The sequence below is a fragment of the Zootoca vivipara genome, chromosome 7 (genome assembly GCF_965207765.1).
Source record: "Zootoca vivipara chromosome 7, rZooViv2.hap1.1, whole genome shotgun sequence".
NCBI lineage: Eukaryota > Metazoa > Chordata > Lepidosauria > Squamata > Lacertidae > Zootoca > Zootoca vivipara.
Genome location: NC_142590.1, coordinates 36802454 through 36824670, shown reverse-complemented (window position 1 = coordinate 36824670; position 22217 = coordinate 36802454). Strand labels below are relative to the sequence as shown.

At 45.4% G+C, this 22217-nt stretch overlaps 2 protein-coding genes across 4 annotated transcripts in view; one reads left to right on the top strand and one right to left on the bottom strand.

The window, feature by feature from the left end:
* LOC148685042 (uncharacterized) overlaps window positions 1-22217 on the top strand; it is a 63439-nt gene that overhangs the window by 25783 nt on the left and 15439 nt on the right. Inside the window, exons 3-4 of one of the 3 annotated variants that reach the window (XR_015951034.1) lie at window positions 1404-1565; window positions 2127-3616. The gene's annotated coding sequence lies outside the window, so the exon portion shown is untranslated. Of the gene's footprint in view, window positions 1-1403; window positions 1566-2126; window positions 3617-6863; window positions 7013-8308; window positions 8532-22217 lie in introns of those variants that run through there. The other 2 variants (XM_088673996.1, XM_088673997.1) reach the window with 2 other exon arrangements.
* On the bottom strand, window positions 18345-22071 carry JUN (Jun proto-oncogene, AP-1 transcription factor subunit). Its single transcript, XM_035123514.3, has one exon. It carries the CDS (start codon window positions 20646-20648, stop codon window positions 19701-19703), a length of 948 nt encoding a protein of 315 aa, XP_034979405.1. The 5' UTR covers window positions 20649-22071; the 3' UTR covers window positions 18345-19700.

Genomic DNA, 22217 nt, shown 5'->3' with positions numbered 1-22217 from the left:
ATTGTTGCCAGGTTGAAACTTGCAAGGTTAAAAAAGCATGGCAGATCAGCTTCTTCTGGTTAAAATATTTGGAGGAGATCCAGGCACCTGATGTCGTTCTTAAAAAAAAAAAATTGGCAAAAGTGTAGCTTGGCCCAGTTCAGAGGTGGGAAGCCTTCTACAGCCTGGGGGCCGCAGGCCATCTTGGCTTTCGCTTCATGCAGACCCAAGTGAGCCTGAGCTTCCATAGCCCATTGCCCGCCATGAAACCACCATGAGCAGGACTGGCTGCAACAACAGCAGATATGCTTGAGATAATATTTCATTCTCTTGTTAATTATTTGTATTTTATATTTGACTTCCTTTAGTCATGTTTTATTTTGAAATGTTTAAGGATTTTTTGTTTTCATTTTTGGTAACTTTGCTGTGTTAAATGTGCATTCCGTGGTTGTGATTCTCCTTTGTCATTTTTTAAAAAATTTGGAAATCTTTAAGAAAACGTTTTGGTTTCCTGCTAATTTTGTTGCTTTGAATGTATACTTTATGTTTGACTTTCTTCAGTAATGTTTTATTCTGGATTGTTTCATTTGGATTTTATGTTTTAATGTATTATATACTTTGATGTTAGCCTCCCTGAGCCCGGTTTGGCCAGGGAGGGCGGGGTATTATTATATGTTTTAATGCATTGTGAGATTTTCCCCCCTTAAAGATATAAAATGGTATAGAAATGAAAAAAAATTATATATCCCTTCTCGACAAGCTTCTGGGGACCACATGCAGCTGGTGGGCGTGGGCGTGGCCAGAGGAAAAAACAGGTGGAGCAATGACTAAATTTGATTCTGCAAGCATTCTCACACCCCACGCTATCCTCTGTGATAGCTCAGTTGGTAGAGCATGAGACTCTCAATCTCAGGGTTGTAGGTTCAAGCCCCACATTGGCCAAAAGATTCCTGCATTGCAGGGATAGAATAGAATTCTATGGTTCTATTATTATCCAGGGAAGCAAGAGGGATTGCCAGAGTTCAAGGACATATTCCATCCAGGCAAAAGCGCTGGTGGATGGTGTGTAGCAGGGTCAGTAAAGGGTGTGGGTGGGGAGAGTCCTCAGGGCCAGATAGAGAGGTGTGGAGGGCCACATTTAGCCACCCAGGCCTGAGGTCCCCCACCCCCAGTTCTTCAGCTGCTCCTGAATGTCAGCATCTTTGGAGTATTTGCGCGCGGGGCATTTCTGGGTGCAGTTGGGACTTCCTCCAATTCAGCTTGCCCAAACGGGCCTCTCCACCGGTTGCATTCGTATTGTTGAGGCTTCCTTATCTCAGCCTCCATCATCAAGCACAGGTGGTTGCATTCAGCTTAGTGACCTGGGCTAATATTTAACCATTTAAAACAACAACAACAGGTTTCGGCTTGTTTTCCTTTTGTAGCGTTCCATCGAGTGAACCGGGAAACTTCTTCCTTTGGGACTGCTAGTTTGGCTTTTGAAATCCAAACCTGCATTAGCAGAAGATTTGGAGCAGAAGATGCTGTTCTCCAAACAGTGCTCTGTGGAATTCTTAATCTCCACCTGGACAGCCACCAGAACAGAGGTCAGTTCAATATCTCATCCGAAGGTCATCACCTTTAACAGTTGCTGCTCTCCCATGTCCATTCCTTCACTATTGCACTATGTGCAGCATGCAGGGACCGAAAGATGGCTGCATTGCCGGAATGTCAATTTGTTTCTTGCTGGGCCAAAGGCCTGGTAAAGCTGTGGCCTTAAAGGCATCTTCCTTTGCTTTGAAATCTACTAATTTCTGGTATGTCTTGGATACTCAAGAGGAAACCCCGAGACCCCAATGTACTCCTAAGATACAGTGCACTCCCTTATAGCGAGGCAGACTATTTGTCCATCCAGGTTAGTGTTGCTCACTCCAGGCCTTTACGGTGCTTTCCAGATAATGTGAGACTCTTAACTCCCAATATCCCTCACCAATGACTAATACATGTTGGGACTGATGGGGTCCACAACAGTTAGAGGAAACTACATTGGTGCATTTGGACCGCCAACAGTTCTCCTAGTATCTTCAGAATGCACGGAAGGCTTGTGCTATCACAATCATTGATCAATGACTACGGTACCAAAATATTATTATTATGCTCACCCCCAGGTAGAATGTTTGTTTCACCAGTTTTCAATGGGATCAAGACCTTGCAAAACCTCCTGGCAAGAAAGCTATTGGGCCTCCCTAACGGGACCATACCCGCCCAACTAAGAATGGAACTGGGACTGCCATCTATCGTTGCAAGAGCCCACATCAGGATAATCATCTACTATAAATCACTTGCAGAAGCCCTAAACTCGACTCTTGCTAAACAAGCCTTTCTAGCCTTTACTGGTAGCCGCACTTGGTCAAAAGGCATGGAGGCCATTTGTCAACGCTATTCCCTCCCAGATTTTTCCGCTCTGATCGCTTGGGACAAAGACAAAATCCGTAAATGGATTCTAGACAGGGATGAAGCGCTGGACCTGGCTCTATCCAATTCGGCCAAGCTATCCACATGGTTTCCTCGCATGAAGGCAGTAAGATCTATGGCTCACTATCTGAGTGACCTGACAAACCCTACCAAAGAAGAGCCTTCACACTTGCCTGCTTCCACTTCATTCCCACGGCATTCCTACAGGGTATATTCTCCAACACTCCCCTCAACCTTCGACTCTGCCCATGTAACAAGGGAAAGATAGAGGACTTTATCCACTTTTTCTTTCACTGTCCCCATACGACGCAATAAGACCGAGGCTCCTTTTACTAATTTCACCACTCATTGCCTTGGAAGATGACCACATGAAATTTCTATTGGTGGATGCTAACCCCAGGGTTAAGGGACCCAGGTGGCGCTGTGGTTAAACCACTGAGCCTAGGGCTTGCTGATCAGAAGGTCGGCGGTTCGAATCCCTGTGACGGGGTGAGCTCCCGTTGCTTGGTCCCAGCTCCTGCCAGCCTAGCAGTTCGAAAGCACGTCAAAATGCAAGTAGATAAATAGGAACCGCTACAGCGGGAAGGTAAACGGCGTTTCCATATGCTGCTCTGGTTTGCCAGAAGCGGCTTTGTCATGCTGGCCACATGACCTGGAAGCTATACGCCGGCTCCCTCGGCCAATAATGCGAGATGAGCGCGCAACCCCAGAGTCGGTCACGACTGGACCTAATGGTCAGGGGTCCCTTTACCTTTACCTTTTAACCCCAGGGTTACCCACAGAGTGGCCATCTATATCTTGCAGGCCCTGAAACTCAGGGCCCTTTTGACAGGCTAACCTTCTCTAGCCTTGGATCTCTCTAAATATTTTGCAACGTACAAGACCCACATGATTTGTCATAGTTTTTACCAAACTCTGTCTTATATAGCATGGTTTTATATTCACTGTTTTGCAAGTGTATTTGATACATTCTCTGTATAATAGCGGTAGGTTACCGCCTGGATCCTTTATGTGCTATGGCCAACCAGCTAATGCGGCCCTCCAGATGTTTTGGGCTACAACTCCCATGATCCCTAGCTAACAGGACCAGTGGCCACGGATGATGGGAATTGTAGTCCAAAACATCTGGAGGGCCGAAGTTTGGTGATGCCTGGGCTAATGCAATAAAATTTTGTTTGTTGTTGTTGTTTGTCAGTGGGATCAGTTCGCATACGGGACTGCCACTCACATATTTAAATGTTGAATGAATCCATCAAATGTTGCATGTATATGTGTGAACCAACCTTCAGTTATCAAACTGGGGTATATCTCAAGGTGCTTGCGAGAACACAGGATGAGGTGTGCATCAGGTGAACAACTGGCTCCCATTTCCCCATACTGCAGCACTCTTCACCCTACTGTAGTTCCTTGACCAGCCTAGGGGTTGAGACTCTACGTTGAACTGTGTGAATCTTCTGCTTGCATGGGGACTATTTCTCAAACAAGAGCTGCCCCTCGCTAAAGAAGGTTCCTGTTTGGCGATGGTTTGATGCTTTATTTATCAGCTTATTATTTAACGAAAAGCCCTTGCTAATAAGCAAAGCACAAAATCCTGTCCTTTGGGCTCGTTGAAAAATGTGGAGGAACCGATCAGGGCAAGTGAATATTTTTAGATGTTACTATTTCAGGTCAGAGCTTCTGCTTTGGAGGAGAAGCATAACTTGAGAGGGCTGATTTCAACACATTGGAAAACATTGCTTGGGAGGGACACTTGGACAGGAAAACATATGCAAAATTTAGGGGAGGGTGCAAAGGGCAGTTATTGATGCAGCTGTGTTTCTGAGTCAAGAGCAACTTAGCCACCTTGCTATGAGATACCCTCTGGTGGCATATTTGAGACACTGTTAAAGGGGAGCAGATAATTGTTTGTGTGTGAGGGGGTGTGTGGTATTTTGATTTTCCATCACAAGTGACAAAACCTTTTGTTTTCCTGCTTTTGCAACTGATGGGAAGTGATCCCTGAGTGGCCAAACTCCTTACCTCTCACCCTTCCTCTTAAGCAGCATTTCTCAAAGTGGGTGATATCACCCCCTGGGGGGACACTGGAATGATCCAGGAGGACAGTAGTAACCTCCACTGCAATGGGAGGGGAACATTGAATAAAAATAAGGGGGGTGTAAGCATAAAGAAGAGAAGACAATTAAACAACACAAATTTGTCTGCATCTTTCTGTTTGTTTGCTTAAAGAAGGTAGATTTCCAGGGGGCGCTGAGTATTTTTCCCCCCTAAAAAGGGGCAGTAGGTCAAATAAGTTTGGGAATCTCTGTAAGCAAACCTTTTCCCTAGTATAATTCTCAATGGTTTTAGCAGTCTACTCCAAAATGCTCAAGGATTGCTACATGAAAGGAGGAGGCATTGCATCCATTCCAAATGCCTGAAGCCACTTGCTCACCTGTTGGTGGGCCTAAGCAGCACCTTGAAATAACATCAATGGCCCCGTTTTGCAGTGACTCCTTGGTATCCATTCTTAATAGGAAATTAAACTTATTTTGCTTCGGAGAATGTAACAACAAGATCTTAAGGCCATATCTCAGAACAGGTCAAAAGTGAGAGTGATACGGCAGTACTTTAACACTGGAATTTGAGCACAACTACTTTGTACAAAGACCTACCTCTTATCATACTTTTCTGCCTGGGTAAAGAGATTCATTCACACAAACACACACACACACACACACACACACCAAAAAAGAGAGATCATTTTGGAGGAAAGCTGTGCTTCGGCAGATAGCTGCAGCGCAACTTAGTAATCAGCATGTTGAGTTGAGCTAAGCTGATTGTTTTGGCTCCCAGTTTTCAGTGGGTTCAGTGCTGATGCTGGGAAATCAATCAAAAGGACAAACTGGATCCAGTTGCTTTTCTCCACCCCCTCCTCCACCAAAAGGATGTCAGACCTGTTATTTCAGTTTAGTTAAAGACAGAACACAGAATCAACACCCTCCGTCAGAGAAAATGCATTGAAATCAGTTGGCTTGTTATCTTCTCTTACTCTCCCAGGAGCACAGACATGTCTCCTAGGCATCTCGGACTCTTAGCCTAGAGCAGTTAGGACTTGCTCTCAAGATGAGAACCATTCATAGCAGTCTACAAAAACGCTGACCCACACCGACTTCTCCATGTGGCATTGGCCTGCACACAGCCGCCCTCAACATGTGGTGGTTGTGGCTGGAAGGGCGTTCAAATGAGTCCCTGGCTGGAACCTTCCTGTTGCTTTATATAAGCTTCAGAATGCTATTGTGCAGAGGTTAAAAAAAGGGAAGGTACTGTAGTAGTTCTGTGGTGATGAGAGGAAACCCTGAAGCATTTGTTCTAAAAAAAAAATACCAGACATACGGTTGATTGAGTAAACAGACAAGGAAGAAAAGTGGACAGCTTGACCGGAGCAGGAAGGTCAAGAGGCAACCAGGAGTCAATCGGCAAGCTGTGTGCATGTCTTTACAAGAGCAAAGGTGGAAGGGGAAAATCAGAGTCACCCTGCTCCCCATCTCCTCCTGTTCATGGGTATGTGTTCTGGGTGGCTCCAGACTATTTTTGTGCTAGGGATCCAAGCGCACACCTGGTACAGTTAAAGCCAATTAAATTATTATTATTTTTTAGAAGGCATCTGAAGGCAGCCCTGTTTAGGGAAGCTTTTAATATCTGACGAATTCTTGTATTTTAATGTTTTGTTGGAAGCCACCCAGAGTGGCTGGGGAAACCCAGCCAGATGGGCGGGGTATAAATAATAAATTATTATTATTAAATTATTACTATAAAGGACTCTGTCCACCTCATGCTACAAATCCACGCTGAAGAAGAATCGGACTTTTTGCAGTTTGAAGGGCATTAGGAAAACGCATCCAAAAGTGTGGCATGAACTAATAGCTAACAGGAAGGTGTAGGAACGCCCCACAAGTGAATGCAGGACAAATGTTTGCTGTTGTATAACTGCCCTACAAGCAAATCAGAATGAAAGCTCAATAAAGAGAGGATGCAAGCTCAGCTACACATAAGTGTTGTGCAAACCAGTAATAGGAAGGATGTTCAATAAAGCCCCCTGCCTTTATACTATTCCTTCTTTAAAGAGTAGGGGCAGGTGTACCTTTGGTATTCATCCATTTAAAAATTCACATAATAAATACATACCATGTGCATTTCAGTGTCACAATGGGTAGAGCAGAGGTTCCTTGCATGAGCCAAGGGAGTGGCTTGATTTTGAGAGCTCTGCATTTCTGCACGTAGGAACGAATTGGCCCTAGACAAAAAGTGCCAAAGAGAGCTCTTGAAAGCAATTAAGGGTGTGCTAGGCATACTTTGAAAAGATATTTAACAGGCATTCATGCCAAACACCAGGGCTATTTTTATAGGTAGCAGGCTTTGTTTGTGGGTTTCTTTGTTTTTGTTTTTTACAGGTAACTTTGAAATGAAGGTGTGCCTCAAGTCAACCGCAACCTAAGTGAGGCCTCATTGCAGTGGCTGAGCTGTCTTCGAAAACAATGCCACCCTTTAAGGTGTTGTGAACTTGGAGCTCGTCAAATTCTTCTGGTGAGGACAGAGAAAGGTAATGAGTGTTTCCCAAAGGCAGAAAAGATTACGCATACAACTTGGAGACTATACAGGAGAATGAGTCTATGGGGCTTGAGGAGAACTAAAAGCAACTGCAAAAGATATCCTTAGGCCTATTGAGTGACAGGGTACATTAACCTAGGACCTTGGTTGGGTTTATGAATATACATGAGGCTGTCTTCTAAAGAGACAAACCAAGCTTTCCTAGCTTAATGAAAAGGTCTCTGACTTCATGTTGTCTTGTTTTAAAATCCATTTTCAGTTGTTTCTGTACTGTTTTTAAAAACTATTTTAGCTGGGATTTTTAGCTTCTTTCAAGGGGTTTAAGCCAACCAGAAGTGCCCAGGAGCAAACCTGAGTGTCTATATGCAAGTTATGTGCACTACCACCTACCCATACCCTCCCAACATTTTCCCGATGAAAATAGGGATGTCCCATTCCATAATAATAATTTTACTATTTATACCCTGCCCAACTGACTGGGTTGTCCCAGTCACTCTGGGTGGCTTCCAACACATATAAAAAACATAATAAAACATTAAGCAACTTCCCTATACAGGGCCGTCTTCAGACGACTCAGGAGTTGGATAACTCCATACCCTCCAACATTTCTCCAATGAAAATAGGGGTGTCCTAAGGAAAAGCGAGACATTCTGAGATCAAATCAGAAACTGGGATGGCTTCTGTAGATCAGGGACTGTCCCTGGAAAACAGGGACACTTGGAGGGTCGGCATTCCTTGAAGCCTCGTTGTGCCGATTCCCACTAGCACAAGTATTTAGTTGAATCCAGCCCTCTGTGTGAACTTGTTGTGAAAAAGTTTAGAATTGTGGCATCAGAAATATGTCCCCGCCCCCCACCCCCAATTAAAAAATATATAACTTATTGATTTGGGAACTCTCTTATTCCATGCAATAGTGCTGTGTTAATAAAACTTTCCATCACTTTGAGATATTCTGTTTCTGGTGTAAAAACCTTTCCTAGTTTGTATTAAAACAATTATGGGTGGAAAACATGTATGGCAGCAAAGAAAAGAAAAGAAAAAACACCCTCCACACACACACACACACACACACACACACCCGCCCAACCACACCACATTTAGAAATATCTGAACTTTTTATAGGCTTCTGAAGGCAATTCTCAAAACAAAAAGGAAACAGGCAAGGCCACATTCTGCCTTGGGGCTCTCTTCCCTACCCCCTTCTTAGCAGTGCAGAGGGCTCTGTGCTGATATCTTCCCAGACACACACTCCTTGATCAGACTGACCTGAAGTGATGGGGGCCCAGCTTCCTATTTCAGGCTCCAGGTACCAACAGTGTGCATACAATACATCACAATGCACTGTTTTGTTGTTGTACATTTGGTTTATTTTGTATATTTGGTTGATTCCTCAGAAAGCAAAGGCCACAATTCGGCACAGTGTACTATGGGCTTTCCAAGTGAGAGATGTTGTTCATTCCTAGGCACACTTATAAATAAATCCTACTATGTTCAGTGGAGCTTGTTCTCAGGTAAGTTTGGTTAGGATTGCAGCCTCGGGCTTAAACTACATATGTGTGTGTGTATGTGTTAGGATCAGGATTCTGCCTTTCCACCAAGGAGCTCAAAGCATCCTCCTCATAACAACCTTGTTAGGTACGGTAAGTACTTATCTTAATTAAAGAAGACAAACACAAACTGCACTAGTTACAGGTAGGTAGCCGTGTTGGTCTGAGTCGAAGCAAAATAAAAAAATTCCTTCAGTAGCACCTTAAAGACCAACTAAGTTTATATTTTGGTATGAGCTTTTGTGTGCATGCACACTTCTTCAGGTATCTGAAGAAGTGTGCATGCACACGAAAGCTCATACCAAAATATAAACTTAGTTGGTCTTTAAGGTGCTACAAACTGCACTGAAGGCCTGGTGGAAATCTCACCTCTTTCATTCACGCAGTGAGTATAGGTTTAGGCCAGAGATAGGGAACCTGTGGCTGTCCAGATGTTGTTGGAATCCACCTCCCATCAACCCCAGCCAGCATCAGATGAGGGGAACTGGATTCCAATAACATCTGGAGGACCACAGTTTCCTTACCCCTGCCTGAGACAAAGGCACTCTTTCATAGCTGCCAAGTTATCCCTTTTTTAAGGGATTTTCCCTTATGCTGAATAGGCTTCCTCACGAGAAAAGGGAAAACTTGGCAGCTATGCTCTTTGCTTGAGAATCTCATCTCTAGTGTGAGGATAGTAATGGTCACATAAATGAACACATATTGAATCCTACCTGCTTTGCTCCAAGGTCTTAGGGATGGATTTTTCCACTCCTAGCTTTGCCAAGAGCCTTTTAGCTGAAAATGCTGTGTACGGATCCTTCGATCTTCCTGCCTTCAAAGCATATTTACTGCCACTGAACTACAGGATCTCCCCTCAATTTGTTGTTACCGAGTTTTCATTAGTTTTACTACGACAATTTATGTGAACTCCTTGGAACACTCTATTAATGAAAAGGTAGATAGGTCTGATAATGCATTTTTTTCATTTTAATTGATTTGTTGTATTTTAGATTGTGGTGATCTGCTCTGAGATCACTTCAGATGAGGGTGGGACATCGGTCTCTAGATGATGATGATGATGATATTACAAGTAATGACAAATAATTATCATTACTGTATTAATGTGAAGAGATTGTATTCTTAGCATTATTCAGGTGGTCACTGCATGAGTTTTTGCCAAAACTTGCCTGGAATTTATCTTGCAGTGTGGGTGATGGGAGAATATTGTTGCTTTAATCACAAGGCAGTTGTTTGGCAGTAAGCAGCTGTTTAACAGCAAATCACTCTGGCAGCCGAACAGCTGATCAACAGTGACAGCAGCACAAGCACCATTTATTCCTCAGGCTGAAGGAAAGTTCAGACCTAAGACTGGAGCAATGCTTGTGCAGTCAGGGACCATAGGCAGGCATCTTGCCGCACTGGATTCAAAGCAACTGCTCTGCTCCTGCTTAAACATTTTTATTGGTTCCAATACTCTGAGTAATATTAGGTTTCATTTTTAAAGTTTCCTATCTGGATGTAGGTGGGACCCAGGTGGCGCTGTGGGTTAAACCACAGAGCCTAGAGCTTGCTAATCAGAAGGTCGGCGGTTCGAATCCCTGCGACAGGGTGAGCTCCCGTTGCTCGGTCCCAGCTCCTGACAACCTAGCAGTTCAAAAGCACATCAAAGTGCAAGTAGATAAATAGGTGCCGCTACAGTGGGAAGGTAAACGGCGTTTCCGTGTGCTGCTCTGGTTCGCCAGAAGCGGCTTAGCCATGCTGGCCACATGACCTGGAAGCTGTACGCCGGCTCCCTCAGCCAATAATGCAAGATGAGCGCCGCAACCCCAGAGTCGGTCACGACTGGACCTAATGGGGTCCCTTTACCTTTACCTTTACCTGGATGTAGAGCCTGTTGTGTCCATACTCCTGTTTTCTTCCGATTTCAGTTCCTGAATCTGCTGACAACACTCAGGTTCCAACAAAATACATAGTCACCATGTGCTTATTTGCAAAATGGTCTCTAGCTGTCAGCTGCTAGAGCATCTGAACAAGTGTGCATGCACATGGAAGCTCATACCAATGACAAACTTAGTTGGTCTCTAAGGCGCTACTGGCATAGCTGCCAAGTTATCCCTTTTTTACAGGGATTTTCCCTTATGCTGAATAGGCTTCCTCACGAGAAAAGGGAAAACTTGGCAGCTATGGCTACTGGAAGGAATTTTGTTTTGTTTTGACTATGGCAGACCAACACAGCTACCTACCTGTAACTAGAGCTAGAGCAGTGACTCCTTTAAAAAAAAAATCCAGACATTCGGAAAGGGATGTTGTGGCGTTTGCCCGTTCTTTTGGAAATGTCTGTACAGGGGGAAAGAAAGGGTTAATAGGTAGACCAATAGAAAAGCCCAGAGGCGGAGCCTACCTACTTTTAAAAGGCTTAGCCAGAGTTAGAGACAGTTGGGAAGACAGTTGGAAAGAGAGAGACAGTTAGTTCAGTTGTTTTCTTGTGGATGGGAAGCATAGGAGTCAGAGTGGGTTAGAGACAGAGGGGAGACAGAGAGAGTGAATCAGATTACAGTGTTTCAAAGAATTTAAAACTTCTTTGCATTCACAATAAACTGGAATGTGTGGCTTCTGTTCATTATCAGTTCTGACTATTGATTGTTGACTGCCACTGCAGACATCTGACTGTTTCATGAAATGATGGTTAGTTAATGTAAAAATAAGCACCAAATATGGGTGACAGAGAACAAAATATGGGTGACAGAGAACAAAACAGCAAGGATGGGAAGAAGCACCAAAAAAAAAAAAATCCTGCCTGGGCACCCCTGCCCTCATTGTGGAGATTTGCAGTGTCATTTTAAATGTTTGGCATCAGGCAGAAGCTGAAGCCAGACATGTCAGAGAGGCAGTGTGGTGTAGTGGTTAGGGTGTTGGATTATGACCTGGGGGGGGGAGATTCCACAATCGAGGGGCTACAACCAAAGAGGCCATCCTGGTGGTGCTACAGCCTGAAGAATTCCCTCTGGTGGCAACCAGGGTGTCATGAACTGGGAGGAGGAAGACGATCCCAGCAAGGGGTGTAGCTGGGATTGGGACACACCGGGGTATGTTGGGAATGGGGAAGCTGAGGATGGTGTGTAGGAGATACTCGCTGAGTGATGGAGGATGGTGAGGTGGTGGGGGTCAATGCACAGGAACCAGAGCACCAGGACCCATCACTGGAGCCAGAGGGGGCCCTGTCTCCACAAACAAGGCAGGCTCTGAAGCGTAGGAAGCAGCAGAAGAGACTCTCTAGGAGGCTGGGGCAGGCAATAACCCACAGCCCAGCTCCCTAGCTGGCCAGGTGGGGCTCGCTATGTGATTCCTCATCTGGAGTAGGCTCAGAACAGGTGAGGGTCACAAGCCTCATCAAGCCCAGGTGCTGCAATCAGCATACAAAGAGGGAAGCAGAGCTGAGGTGCTATGTCTACTCAGTTGTCCATGTTGAGGGACTTTGGTGCTTCGGGGCCTCTATGGGATTGTGTTTTGGATTTGACTCTGGCCTGTATCCTGACTGCTGGACTTCAGACTGGGCTACTTGGACTGACCCTGAACCTCAGTTTCTGACCTTTGGACTCTGGGCTTCATGTGTGTGGATCGACCCTCAGACTTTCAGCTTTGGACACGGAACACTGTCTTGCTGCCAGGTAGGTCATGGGTTCAGGACACAGGGGCAGGGCCTTTTCTAGTTTGTGGAACAATTTCTGCAGCATTGAAACGAGGTGGCGCCGGCTCTGTTGAGTTCTTGGTGCATCCTGAGAACATGCCATTTTGAATTGTCTGGTTACTGTGGATGTTGCTGTTTCAACTGCATTTCTTGGGTTTTAATGGACTGGTTTTATTGTCAAATGTTAACAAAGCACTCTGGTTTTTTTTTAAAAGGGTGGTATAAAAATGTTTCAAATAAATAAGGTAAACGCCAGTGCCCGGTTATGGTGGCCTCTGATAAAAATCACGTCTTGAGTGGCTGATGGAACAGAGCCATCGTGCGGAAATTTCCACTGATATGCTGCAAGTGTAAACAGAACAGCCCAAAACAGCCCATGTGCTTCAGTGTTGGCTTTCACATCATGTCCAGATGGCAGCTGCCTACATTCCTGGTTAAAGCGAAAATTACAAAACAGAATAAGGAGTTGCCTTGTGCTAGCTTAGCCAGCCTGGTGCTTTCTGGTTGTTTTGAACTACAACTCCCATCTGCTCCAGCAGTGCATTCTGGGACTGGTGGGAGCCCTAGACTAGACATCCCCAAACTCGACCCTCCATATATTTTGAGACTACAATTCCCATCATCCCTGACCTCTGGTCCTGTTAGCTAGGGATGATGGGAGTTGTAGTCCCAAAACAGCTGGAGGGCCGAGTTTGCCTATGCCTGCCCTAGACTGAAAAGTCTTAAGAGCATCAGGTTGGCCAAGACTTCCTTATACAGTGGTACCTCATGTTGCGAACCAGCGGCCTGTTCACAGCATGAAAAGTGCCACACCTGCACATGTGCGTGATGCAATGCGGTGCTTCTGTGCATGCACAAAGCGTGTTTAGGCGCTTCTGCCCATGCATACGGGTTACAGGCGCACCAAACCCAGAAGTAAACTGTTCCAGGACTTCCGGGTTCAGCGCATCCGTAACCTGAAAAGACGCCACATGAAGCGGATGTATCATGAGGTATGACTGTACTGGGACTAAGCCATAGTCCCCCTAGCCTACAACCATCCACTCTAACTGACAATGGTTCTCCCTAACCCAGAACCAATATTGAGGTGTGGCATTGAGCTTGGGTCGGGGCGGACATCATTTCAGATCCCCACTCAGCACTGGAGCTTTCTGGATGACTTTGGATGTGCTATTCGTTGCTAGCGTAATCTACACTGCAGGGCTGCTGTTAAGAATAAAGCAAGGCATGCCCATACAAATTCTCCCAGGTGGTGTTTATCAAGGATTGGGCATTAGGGACTTTGAAAAGTGTCCGTTGCACCATTAAGCTGTGACCACTGTCCCACTTGGAAGCACAAGGGTTGTCTTCTGGAAGAATAGGTGCTTTTCTTTCTAAAACCTGACCACTTTCAGTATGAAAACTGTGCAGCAAACTGGAAGCATAATGGGTCAAGGAGAAGTCAGTTTCTTGGAATGTTAGGGCTAGGATTTGTTTCTGTTTGGTAGAAACTCCCTGCAGGGTATGAAGGATCTCTCCAGAAAGCACCCCTGGGTGCAGGAGGTAGCTAAAGAAACTCCCTTTGGCAAACAGGTCTCAAAATATGCAAATACTGAGGGGGGGGGGTGGAAACCTGCCCCTGATCCTTTCGTATCAGTCTTTGTACATGGATTGGGTTGGAAGCAAAAGCTTGCTTCCCAGCCTAGCGTACCAAATTTGTAGATGCCTATGGGATAAACATTTGGAGCAGTTTTCTGCTTTGATACTTTGCAATTATATATAAGTATTGTGGACTTTGAGCGCTAGGTTGAAAAGCAATTCAGATGTGTGATAACTAAATACAAAATACAAAATGCTTTCTGACTGATAGGGGACTGTACAGTTGACATTACGATATCCAGAATGGTATACAACTATCACGGGATCCCAGTGGCATTTTTCTCAATGCCTGCTTACTGTCCCACTTGTCTGATGTGCTACTTATCATTTTATTTATAAAACGAGGATTACCTGTCTTCTTTGGATGATTGTTAGACACGTTGCTGTGTTGACTGACTGGCTGTGTTGGGTTCTCACGAGACAGCTACTTTTTAGGGGGCACTTGCCACATGGCTACCCTGTGCAAAGTACTTAATTTCATGTGCATTCATCAGTTCTGTGCTGCTTGTTTCTTTGCTAACAATGTTGTTTCAGGTCACTCAAATTCCTATACAATGATGCTAAAAGTGGGATTTTAAAATTTCTGTTCTAAATGGAATTGGGCAAATTTCATTGAGGATAATGCTACTTTTCAACCATGGCCCCGGCCTGATGGAACACTCTCTCACAAGAGACCAGGGCCCTGCGGGATTCGACATCTTTCTGCAGGGCCTGCAAGATGAAGCTGTTCCGCCAGGCCTTTGGTCGGGGTTCAGTCTGATTCTTCTCTTTCTGTATAAGAACAAGCATTAAAGGGGCCTCCTAGCCTGCTCACAGGTCCTTTATAAGACCAGTGGTAACAGTTGGCACTGGAGAATATTAACCACCTGTCCAGATTTTAATTTGCTCTGAACTAACTTCAAGATGTATTTTAATTGGTTGCCTGTTTTTATGTTCTTTGTATACTGTGTTAGTTTTATGATGATAGCCACCCTGAGCCCGGCTCTGGCTGGGGAAGGTGGGGTACAAATAAATTTTTTTAAAATTTTTTTAATTAATTAATTATTACAGTATTACTAACCACTCTTTATTTAAGCTACACTAACCATTGCTGGCAACTGTGACACAGCTGCATGACAGGCAGAAATTCAACCCATAAAGTGTTGCAATCGCTGCCTCTCAATGCTGGGACTTTATCTACTGGATTTCTGTCTGTCATACAGTCAAAGTCGGAGGCGGCTTGCTAGAAATAAAGCCCTTCCCTGCCAAACGGGTCTCTTTTGTTCCTGGACTTCAAGACCAGTAAGTGGGCTGGCACATTATTAGTTGTTACATTTGGAGACACCCTAGCAATGTTGTTTTTTTTGGGGGGGGGGGTGTTAGAGAAGATCGTGGTACGTTTAGGAATTCCTCCTTTAGACTTGTGTGGAGATTCTGTTTTTTCACATGGGTAAGGCTCTTAAAAACCGACTGCAGCAACACTAAGAGTCCAAAACTAAGAGTCCAAAAGCCTTCAAAATGGGGGGGTGTTATGGCAAGAAGATGCTCAGCTTCTGGGTGTGCCAAATGTATACAGAGCGGTTCCGGAGCAGCATGAAAGCTTTAGAACTCTTTCACAATAGATCTCTGCAGTGAGAGTTACACCTTTTACCTCCCCAGGTAGCCGGACTTATTTTGCTAGCTGGCTCTTGCTAAGTAGCTGCAAAGCCACACCCAGCCATGCTGTGCAACTCCCCTGCCGCCTTCTTCCACATATGGTCAAAATCATCTACCTTCCGGGTTGCCTATGTCAGCACTATGTACACTTAGCAAAGCAGTCTGTGATCCTCCCAGTAACTCTTTGTTTGGTAACTATTGATACAAACGTATACATCTGCTTAGCAGTAAGCAAATAATACGCCCCAACATTATACCTGCCAGTATGTACGAGTTGGAAACAGAAAGGCAAAGTCTGTATCCACTATTAATATATTCTATTTTACGCAAGGATGGCAGAATATAAGAATTTGAACAAGCTCAAACCCACTCACCCCAAAACATTATTGCTTCATTATGCCACTTAGGGACACTGGGCTCCCAAGAGTAGGAGGAAAATAGCTTTGAACTCTTCAGAACTTTGGCAGCAAGCTTCTTTTCTAGCAGTTGCACAACAGGCAGAAATCCAGCGGGTGAAGCCTATATGAAATAAGAATGTTTATTTGCTACCCCCCTCATCCCAATGTTGAAGGCATTACAGAATTATAGTGGGGGTAAAGGTAAAGGGACCCCCTTTACCTTTAACTGTTAAGTCCAGTCACGGACAACTCTGAGGTCATCTTGCTTTACTGGCCGAGAGAGCCGGCGTTTATCCGCATGCACCTTTCTGGGTCATGTGGCCAGCATGACTAAGCCACTTCTGGCGAACCAGAGCAGCGCACGGAAACACCGTTTACCTTCCCGCCGGAGCGATACCTATTTATCTACTTGCACTTTGACATGCTTTCGAACTGCTAGGTTGGCAGGAGCAGGGACCGAGCAACGAGAGCTCACTCCTTCGTGGGGATTTGAACCGCCGGCCTTCTGATCGGCAAGCCCTAGGCTCAGTGGTTTAGACCACAGCGCCACCCGCATCCCTATAGTGGGGTTAGAGAGCTGAAAATAATGTGAATAGATTTTACATTTGGCAACCAATGCACTCCTTGGGTTTTGGATAGTACATGGGTAGAGTCTAGAAAGCCCGGGACACAAATTTCCATGGCCTTCTTCTAATGGCTATGATGGCTCATTTACCAGAAGTAATGTCTTTAGCATTAACTCTGGAAGTGTAAACTCAATTCCGACCAAACTAAGCCTCCTGGTGTATGTTTTGCTCTAAGAGGCTTACTGGTAGTTTGGTCAGACTTGTCCACCGATGTACTATCTGAAACCAAAAAGGTGCATTGGTTTCCAGATGTCGGTTCCCCCCCCCCCAGTTCTCCAACCCCACTAGTACGTTTGAAGTAAATAGCATTTATTTCTAAGTGAACCCCTTGTGAGTTGTTATTCACTGAGGAAACTTTTTAAAGAAAATAATTTTGATTTTTTGCAGGCCATATTGTTTCAGCTAGAGTTGTCACCTTTTGTTCTTAAGGACCTTCTATACATTGAACAGCTGACAGACAGGCAAGGAAATATTCCTACTTTCAAGGAAGAGTTACACCCATTGAACTTCTGTTTGTCAGGAAGTAAAATCAAACAAATCTTGTCCCCACCTTCTAAAAAACAAAGAAAGGTTGCAACTCTGAACATAGGCCTGGTTGTTTCCATTCATAAGACAGACATAACCTGCTTCTTTTCTTTAGTAGTCAAGAATTGGTAACTCCCAAGACTCAATCTCTGGCACTGCTGAAATACCTCTTCCCTGCTAATGTCTTGAGTTTTAAAGAGGGCTTGGGGTGGGGGGTTTAATAAGATTAAAAGTAATTGGATTCAAAAATAGCTTTAGAATTTTGAAGTGTAAGTTATACAGATCAATATTGAGGAAAGTTAGGAATATAGGAAACTGCAGAGCTAGACCTTGCACGTGGTCCATTGTCTACTTAACAGACAGCAGCTCTCCAACATTTCAGACAAGAGATCTTGTTCACTAATCTTATGCTGAGATTTAATGCAGGACATACTGCATGCAAAGGATGTTCTCCTCAGCCAAGGGAAAGGTTCTCCTGCAAATCTGAAGAACCTAAGAAAACATTTTGCCTTTTGAGTTTTCTTAGTAAGTCCCCAAAAATGCAGTAACACTTGGTCTCAGCTAAATATTTTTGACAGCCCAGTCTGATGGTTACTCGGAGAAGTCCTGTCACATTTAGTGGTACCATTAAGTGATTGTGGATAAAGGTGCATTTTAAGATTACAATCCCATGTTTACTACATAGGATGTCCCTTTGTAATAAATGGGACTGCCTTCCAAACAAATGTGTTTAGAAATACGCTAAATCTGTGCATTACTCAAGTGTCTTGTTGAACAGACTTCATGTACCTAAACATGTTTACTTAGAAACGAGTTCCAAGTTCGAAAACCCTTGCTCTCTAGCAAGTTTCCGTAGGACTGCAACTTGGGTGGGACTTGCTTCCAAATAAACCTAGCTAGAGGACACTGTTCTTTGCATTCCCCGGAGAAACAACTGGGACGTGCAGCTTGACCATCCCACTAAGTTAAAACACAGTTCCATCATAGGATAGCAACCTTAAGATACATTCTTAGGCATATATGTTCAAAAGTAAGTCAGCGGACAAAGTAATTTCAGCGGACTGAGGATCACATTATTCCTCCTTTTGCTTTATATGAAGATCTTCAATTGGAAAACAAAACTTAACAGCAATAATCTTAATGTGTCTTTCTTCCCAAAATGCCTGTGCATTTTATGGCTCAAATTTCATAACACATTCCCCCCCCCCCCCCCCGACCATTTGCCTATCATGGAATAGGTTTCTGGTGAAACAAAGTCATAAGAGGGGAAAGGAATTCAAATCTGTTGAAAGAGTAATAGAATGACTTTATTGGACAACAGGCATAGCAATAAATACTCATGAACAGAGACTCTTTTAGATAACAAAAACATGGTGACAAATTGCCAAATTCCCTTTTTGAAAACTTTTCCTTGTCTTCAGGCAAAGAATATTTGCTTAACTTGCACACATAAATTGGGAATGACCAGTTATATTTGATAACTCATGGTGCAGAGCAGTGGATGCAACAGAACTCTACTCTTGCCCATCCCATTTTACTTCACTAGTTCCTTGTAGACCATACAGACTGCAAGTTAAATTGATCAAACAGGCAGGATCTATGTTTCTTTCCAAAACAGGGGGTCATTTATGTGCCCTCCAGTTAATAGACGAAACAATCTTATGACACCTTAAAATCAGGAATGCCAAAAGACATTTTTGTTGTTGCTGAAGCTGCAATCCTGTTATGGATGTAGCTCTGAGAACAAGTCCCACTGGACTCAATGGGACTTACTTCTGAATAGGCATGGACAGGATTGCACTGTTATAGAAGTGCTGGCCTCCCCCTCCCCTCTTTACAGCCACTAGTTAACAAGAGTTTAACATATAGCCATAAGTTCATTCTGTATATGCCTGTCTTAATGGTACTAATCAAAGAAAGTGGGTGACATATTATTGATGGTTTTTTTAAAAAAACATACCAACCCTTTATGCATTTCTTGTTCAGAACAAAAAAAACATTTAAAAAATTATATACTTTATTACAAATGGAAAAAAACTCAGAAGTTTGCTAAAAAAATCTCTTATTTACAAACAATACTGGGCAGAACCCAAATGAACATAAAAATAACTTACAAAGTCATGAAGTAGTTTTATTGACATTAATCAGCTGTCATAAAATAAAAAATATATATGTACATACACAACTCGACTTGAAGGCAGGCAGTATAGTTCAGCTTCTGTTAGCCTCCCACAAACTCCCTCCCCATTTTTTTTAAAGGAGTACTAGAGAAAGCAAATCTACAGTGTCTACTGCAGTTTAACCTTTAATACTGAATGATCGTTGAATGTTAGGTCCATGCAGGTCTTGGTCAATGTTAAAAGAAAAAGGTAACACAAGGCTTCTTCATGCCTTGTCTGAAAAGAACAGCCCTCTTGCGGAGCTGGACTGTCAACTGGTTTGCCACCACCTCAAACCAAAAGGCACACCAGTCTCTCTCCACACATGCTTTGGGGGAAGAGGGGGGCACTCTCTGGAATCAATGCCTTTCAGCCTTTCCTTCCCGCCCGCCCCCCAAGTGAAGCTTTCCACCTCCCAACTTCCTTCTTCTTTTTTTTTTTGCTTAGTTTTGCCCCACCACACAAGTTACTTTCCAGTCTCTTCAAAAAGTTTGCAACTGCTGTGTGAGCATTAGCTGGCACCCACTGTTGACGTGATTCATGACCTTCTGCTTCAGCTGTGCAACCTGCTCTCGCAGCATATTGGCAGTGGATGCCAGCTCCGAGTTCTGGGCTTTCAAAGTTTTGACTTTTTCCTCCAACCTGGCAATGCGCTCCAACTTCCTTTTCCGGCACTTGGAAGCCGCAATTCGGTTTCTCATGCGCTTCCTCTCTGCCTTGATCCTCTCCTGGGATTCCATGTCGATAGGCGACAGGGGAGGAGTCTCCCCGGGCATTTCTGGGACAGTCTGAGGCTCTTCTTTCAGAGCCTGAAGCCGAGGATGCTGCACAGGCATCTGGGGGTTCAGGTGATGTTGTGGAGGGTAGCTCAAGCTGCTCGCATTGTAGCTTGGTGCCGTGTTGAGTGCGTTGGGGTTGAAGTTGCTGAGGTTGGCGTAGACCGGAGGCTCACTGTGCAAGTTGGCACTGAAGCTGTTGTTTCCAGCCATGGAAGAGACGGGGGTCATGCCGGTGTTTGAAGGCTGGGCAGCGGTGGTGACGCTGGGGGGCATGGTGTTCTGGTTGTGCAGCTCTGCCAGCGCCCTGACAAACCCTTCGGCAAACCCTTCCTGCTCATCCGTGACATTTTTTGGGCAGAGGAACTGGGTTGGGGTCGGCGTGGTGGTGATCAGCCCATTGCCAGACTGGATGATCAGCCTTTCCAGTTCAGGAGAGGCCAGCTTGAGAAGGCCCACATCTGGGGAAGTCAGGATATCGGCATTCTTGTTCCTCAGGTGGGGCTTCAAGTTACTGGAAGGGTCAGCCAGGTTGAGAGTCATGTTCTGCTTCAGCACCTTGGGGTTATTAAATCCGTAAGTACCACTCTCTGGCTGCACGAACGTCGTATTGATGGCATCATCGTAGAATGTAGGTTCCATCTTTGCAGTCATAGAATACAGTCCACAAGTTGGTCCTACTTAGGACAAGCAAGCAAACAAACAAGGAGAGGAAGCTGTGCCACAGCGTACACCACCCTTTCCCCCCTCTAAAAAAACAAACAAAAACTTTTCAAACAGCTTTTCCGTGAGGGTAACACAGCGAGGTGATGAATTAAAGTCTGGCTTTTTTGCCACAAGTCATTGGCTCGCCTGTCCCCGTTTTCCGCCCCCAAACTCCGAAAAGGAGGTCTGGATTTGACAAGCGGAGGCTTTCTCAGCTAAGAACAAGGTTCGGCGAGTGCTGAGCTCCAGAAAAACAACTCGCCAAAAAGAGAGGAATAAAGTTCTTTATCGAAGTGCGGAATTCCCACTCCCGGCCAAGGAATCCCAGGAGTTAAAACGTGGCTTCTTATCGCTCCGAATTGGAGGGGGGGGATGAAGGTTCGCGAGTCTCACAACTTTGGAAAAGTCCTCCTTTCCCCCCCGCGACTCCTCGATGTCTCCCTCCTCCTCGTGGGAGGGTCCTATGCTGCGCCGGAGTGTTCGCGAGTTTTCAAACACACTTGTTTCGCGTCCTCTCCGCTTTTCCTCCTTTCCCAGTCTCTTTTCCCACCAATACCGAAGTGGCCCTCAGTCACTGACTCGCCCCGAAGAGTTTTCTTTTTCAGTGGGGGGAAAAGTTGCTGCAACTTCGTTAGATCTCCACTTCGGTCTCCGATTAACAAGCTGCGGCAAGAAGGGCGTCCCAGGACTCCCGCACGACCGGCTCTCCTCCGGGGACCCAGGCTCCGGAGACCTGTCGCTCCGCTTGCGGCGGCGGCGGCCGATCAAACACGTCCGGGCAAGATCCCAGCCAGGCGATCCCAACCGCGAAGCCCAAGCGAGCCTCTCTGTGCGCTCGCCCTTCCCTTGGGGAGCAACGGGAGGGTTTTTCGAGCGCTCCGCGTCACGAACCGGCCCGGTCTCTGCTGCCGCTTTCACGGGTGTCTTTCCCGGTGCCGCTTTGCTGGGCGCGCTGCCGCTTTAAGCCGCCGCCTCCTCCTCCTCCTCTGCCGCGCACTCAGCCCCACTCTGAGCTCTTTCCCAGCGTGGAGCCCAACACTTATCAGCGAGCAGTAACCCACTAAAAATAGCCCATGATGTCACCCCGGGGCCTTCCCATTGGCTGCAGCCGCCTCTCACGCGGGGAGGGGGGAGGAGGGCGGCCGGGCCCAGCCTGTTGCAGAGCAGCCCATCTCCATGGCCACCCCACCCCCTTCAGAAGCTTCCCAGCCCTCTTTCCATTTTTTCCCCCTCTTTGGTTCGCGGGGCATTGTGGGATGAGGTAATGCCTGGACTCCGGTGCAGGGCATTGTGGGCTGACGTATTGTTTTTGAATATCTGGTTACCCGCTTAAGAGCTCTGGCCGGGTTGGAAGAACCGGGCAGGGATAGATACGCGCGCGGAACGGGGTCGGTGGGTGGGACGCGCTGGATATACCAAGTGGGAAATGTGAGAGGAGGGGGCGCTGGTGATACCAAGTGGGAAATAGAAGGGGTGGTACGACACGCGCAAAGTTCGAAAGGGGCAACTTTAGGCAAA